Raw genomic sequence first — 4,162 nt, 5'->3', positions numbered from 1 at the left:
TATTTTTCAGAATATTATGGGGGTACACACATTTTGGTTACATGTATTGCTTTTGTACAGTGTGAGTCAAATGTTATAAGTATGCCCGTTACCCAGATAGTGTGCATTGTACCTGTTAGGTATGAATATACCCAACCTCTCCTCCCCTTCCCACCTGCTTGGTTTCTGTTGAGTTTTACTTCCATATGTGCATATAGAAGTGTTGACTGATTAGTTCCAGTTTATTTATTTTTTAATGTATACATTTTTTATTTCATAATATTATGGAGGTACAAATGTTTAGGTTACATATATTGACTTTGCCCTGCCTGAGTCAGAGCTACAAGTGTGTCCATCCTCCAGATGGTGTGCACTGCACCCATTAGGTGTGAATATACCCATCCCCTCCTCCCCCCACCTGCCCAACACCCAGTGAATGTTACTACCATATGTGCGCATAAGTGTCGATCAATTAATACCAATTTGATGGTGAATACATGCGGTGCTTGTTTTTCCATTCTTGTGACACTTCACTTAGGAGAATGGTCTCCAGCTCTATCCAGGATAGTACAAGAGGTGCTAGATCACTGTTGTTTTTTGTGGCTGAGTAGTACTCCATGGTATACAAATACTACATTTTATTAATCCACTCCTGTAGTGATGAGCACTTGGGCTGTTTCCACATCTTTGTGATTGTGAATTGTAGTGCAATAAACATTCTAGTGCAAGTGTCTTTTTTATAAAATGACTTTTTTCCTTTGGGTAAATGCCCAATAGTGGGATTGCTGGATCAAATGGTAGGTCTACTTTTAATTCTTTGAGATAACTCCATACTGCTTATTTTAAAAACTTTTCCTTGCTGGTTTTCATTTATTTTGCTATTATTTCTCAACCCTTGTACTTCTTGTCCCTTATTGGTTATCAACAATATATATTTTCTCTTTTGCTGGCTATAAATAGTGATAGTTATATATTTTTTCTTACATTTTCCCTCTATACTTTGAAAGCTTATTTTTCATGTGCTCCCAATATCCCATCATATATTCCCTGTGTGTTTGTGTCTCTACTTCAGATCTTCATTTCAAAAACTTTTGGATTCACAGAAATGTTTACCCTGATGTTCAGCTGCTTTATAGAAACATTGTCTAAAATTTGTTTTTCTTCCATCTTTCCTCTCTTTTTCTCCTTGCGGTACTTCTGCAGAAAGATAATGCTGTTCCCTTTTTTAAAGTACTTATTTTTGAAATCCATCCTGTCGAACACACTATACAATTTAATCATACAGCTATATTCACTTTGTATGTTATAAAATAGAACCCTACTCTCATCACATGGATTAACCTCTATTTATCATAGCTATCATCATGACAGGTGCTGTCCATCATAAACAAAGGAAATTTATAACATTTTAAGGAAGACTTCCAGGGGCTTCCCTATTCTATACCTTTTAAGACAAATTAGGATGTAAGAATTGAATTTTACTTACCTATTAAAACAGTTGATGCTCTCCTCAGATTTGCTCGGGAGCTCCCCAGGAATCCTAAAGAATCAGATATCAAATCTGTAATATGGTTCCTATGAGTAGTAAGCTGAGAATAAAAAGGAAAAAAAAAACCTTCTCTCAATTATTGAAAAAGCACAATAATTGCTTCTTCCAGAAAGGATTCAAGAGAAAAGAACTTGGTTGTTTATACCAAATCAGGACCAATTTAAAAGTTGGGGATTTTTACGTGTGAACTGTATTCTTTTGCTTGCAGGTATTATTCCATTTATGATATGATTTTCGTTTTGTTTTTTTTTTAAAGCCAGTCAAATTTAGCAATGGGGAGTTGAATACCAACTTTAGTGACACTAATGTTAATAAGTTCTGACAACCCACTACCATCGGACCGGCCTATGATATGATTTTCCGATCCAACTTTGTGTTTCCATCCTTTGGCTAGCATTCTCCCCTCCCCACTTGTGTATTATTGCAGTTCACGCTGGGGTTCAGAGGACCAGATCACAAGGCAATGGCAAAGCAGTTTCAATGTTCTTTTTGGTGATCTGGAATGCTCTTTCTACCTTCGTACCCATTCATAGCTCAAAGTAGGTGGTTTGGAGGAAGAAGGTAAGATGAATGATTAACGCGAGGAAGAGGAAGTGGAAAATTCTAATGTCCTCTCATCTCAAGCCCTAGTTATAATCACTCATTTAAGATCTTTCCTTTACATTCTTTCTCTAAGATCTACCTTTATTCCCACCAAACGTTCCATCACTTTGGATCTCCTTTAAGTTTCGTCTATAAGTCTTATGGTAGTAAAAATAGTAGGGCCACTTACAAGATTGTTACAGATGCTGAGCACCACCAGCTCAAAACTGTAATTGTTGTCTTTGAACAAATAGGATATGGGCCACTTTAATTGTGAGGCGCAGATTTCTAATGTATGTTTACATGCCTGTGAGACAGAAAAAGGTTAATGAGGATCTATTCATCCACTGTTATAATAAAACATTGCCATTCTCTATAAAATTAAGAAAAACAAGATTAAGTGACTTACTTCAACTACTCTTTTCTCTTTATCCTCCAAAAACAGGATCAGGGGCACCAAGCCTCCTATAATCACACTGTTCAGCATCCATGTGTACTGACACATATCTTTAAGTAATTCACCGAAGTGCCGAATGGCTATACTTCGAACGCTGGCATTACTCTGGAATATGCACACAGAAAAAGAAAAAGCCCTTGCTTGAGGATGATAGTAATGCTTCTTTTTTTAGTCAGTGGGATATATATACACAATATACATATATATAAGTAGATACACTATATATGTATATATATTATATGATATTATTATCATTAATTCTAGAAAAGATTCACCTTGGATCTAAGTAGTTAGCTCTTCTTTTAAAATAAGGTTTGCTTACCAATTATTCACAATAGTCAAGATATGGAATCAACCCATCAATGGAAGAATGAATGAAGAGGATGTGGAATAAGTATACAATAGTGTGTGCTCCAGCCTTAAAAAGAAGGAAATCCTGTAATTTATGACAACATAGAGAAACCTGGAGGTTTATCATGCTAAGTGAAATCAGCCAGGCACAAAATGACAGATACTACAGGATCTCACTTGTATGCGGAACCGAAAAAGTTTGAACTAACAGAAGCAGAGAGTAGAATGGTGGGTGGCCAGTGGCTGAGGGGTTGGGGTGGGAGTTGGGGAAGATGTTGGCTAAAGGACACAAAGTGTCAGTTAGGATGAATAATTTCTGGAGATTTAATGTACAGCATGGTGACTATAGTTAATAATAACATATTTTATACTTGAAACTCGCTAAGAAATTAGATCTTAAATGTTTTTACCACAAAAGAAAAATGACATGTGAGGTGACGGATATGTTAATTAGCTTGATTTAATCATCTCACAGCATACACATATATCAAAACAATTACACTGTATTCTGTGTTAGGGTTGTTCCAGGTGGGAACCCGAAAAGTATGTATAAGACAGAATGCGGTTGATGGAAAATTTAGGCTTGCAAAACACTAGCTGCAGAAATCTGGAGAGTCCCCAAGGTAGTGAAATCTGACAGACAGCTGCAGACGCTGGCATTCCCATCCCCTTCTCTTATCTCTGCAGGATGAGACAGACGCAGGGGTCCCAGAAATTGGTTGTTTAAAAAATTTTATTGCAATGGCTGTTCTGGCCCAGGTACTCACTGCCCCTAAAGAAACTCTCTATAAAAGCCAAGGCTTTCCCCTCCCCTCCTCAGGGTGGACGCCTTTTTTGGCCTCCACCCATCTGCACCCAGATGCTCAAAATAAACAGCATTTTGCTACACACGAGGCTTCCTCTGTCTGTCTCTCTCTTGGCTCCGGACCTAACATTCTATAAATACATAGAATTTTTATGTCTCAGTTATGCCTTAATAAAACTGGGGAAAATATTTAAATTGGTTAAAAAAAATTTACTTACCAAAATACAGATTGCATTAAAAAAAATCTCCTGTGAAAAATGAGTTTCTTAAATTCAGGAAGAGGATTAGTATTTAATAACACCCTGAAAGTATAAACTACAATAATCTGTATAATTTGGGGATAATTTCTATAAAGTTGCTTATAGTAATGTAATCATAGTGCATTCAAATGCTGGAGAACTTTGCAGAGTTTCCACTGAATGACAAAGGGACCTCTTTG

At 36.6% G+C, this 4,162-nt stretch overlaps 1 protein-coding gene across 1 annotated transcript in view; it reads right to left on the bottom strand.

Moving 5' to 3' along the window:
* The window catches only part of MROH9 (maestro heat-like repeat family member 9), a 114,443-nt gene that overhangs the window by 34,384 nt on the left and 75,897 nt on the right, over positions 1 to 4,162 (bottom strand). Inside the window, exons 17-19 of the mRNA XM_012657716.1 lie at positions 2,520 to 2,672; positions 2,301 to 2,417; positions 1,466 to 1,568 (exon numbers count right to left, since the gene is read on the bottom strand). Coding sequence (XP_012513170.1) covers positions 1,466 to 1,568; positions 2,301 to 2,417; positions 2,520 to 2,672 — 373 coding nt within the window. The remainder of the gene's footprint in view (positions 1 to 1,465; positions 1,569 to 2,300; positions 2,418 to 2,519; positions 2,673 to 4,162) is intronic.

The sequence above is a fragment of the Propithecus coquereli genome, unplaced genomic scaffold (assembly GCF_000956105.1).
Source record: "Propithecus coquereli isolate 6110/MARCELLA unplaced genomic scaffold, Pcoq_1.0 Scaffold56, whole genome shotgun sequence".
Taxonomy (NCBI): Eukaryota; Metazoa; Chordata; class Mammalia; order Primates; family Indriidae; genus Propithecus; species Propithecus coquereli.
This window is presented reverse-complemented; position numbering and strand designations above follow the sequence as displayed.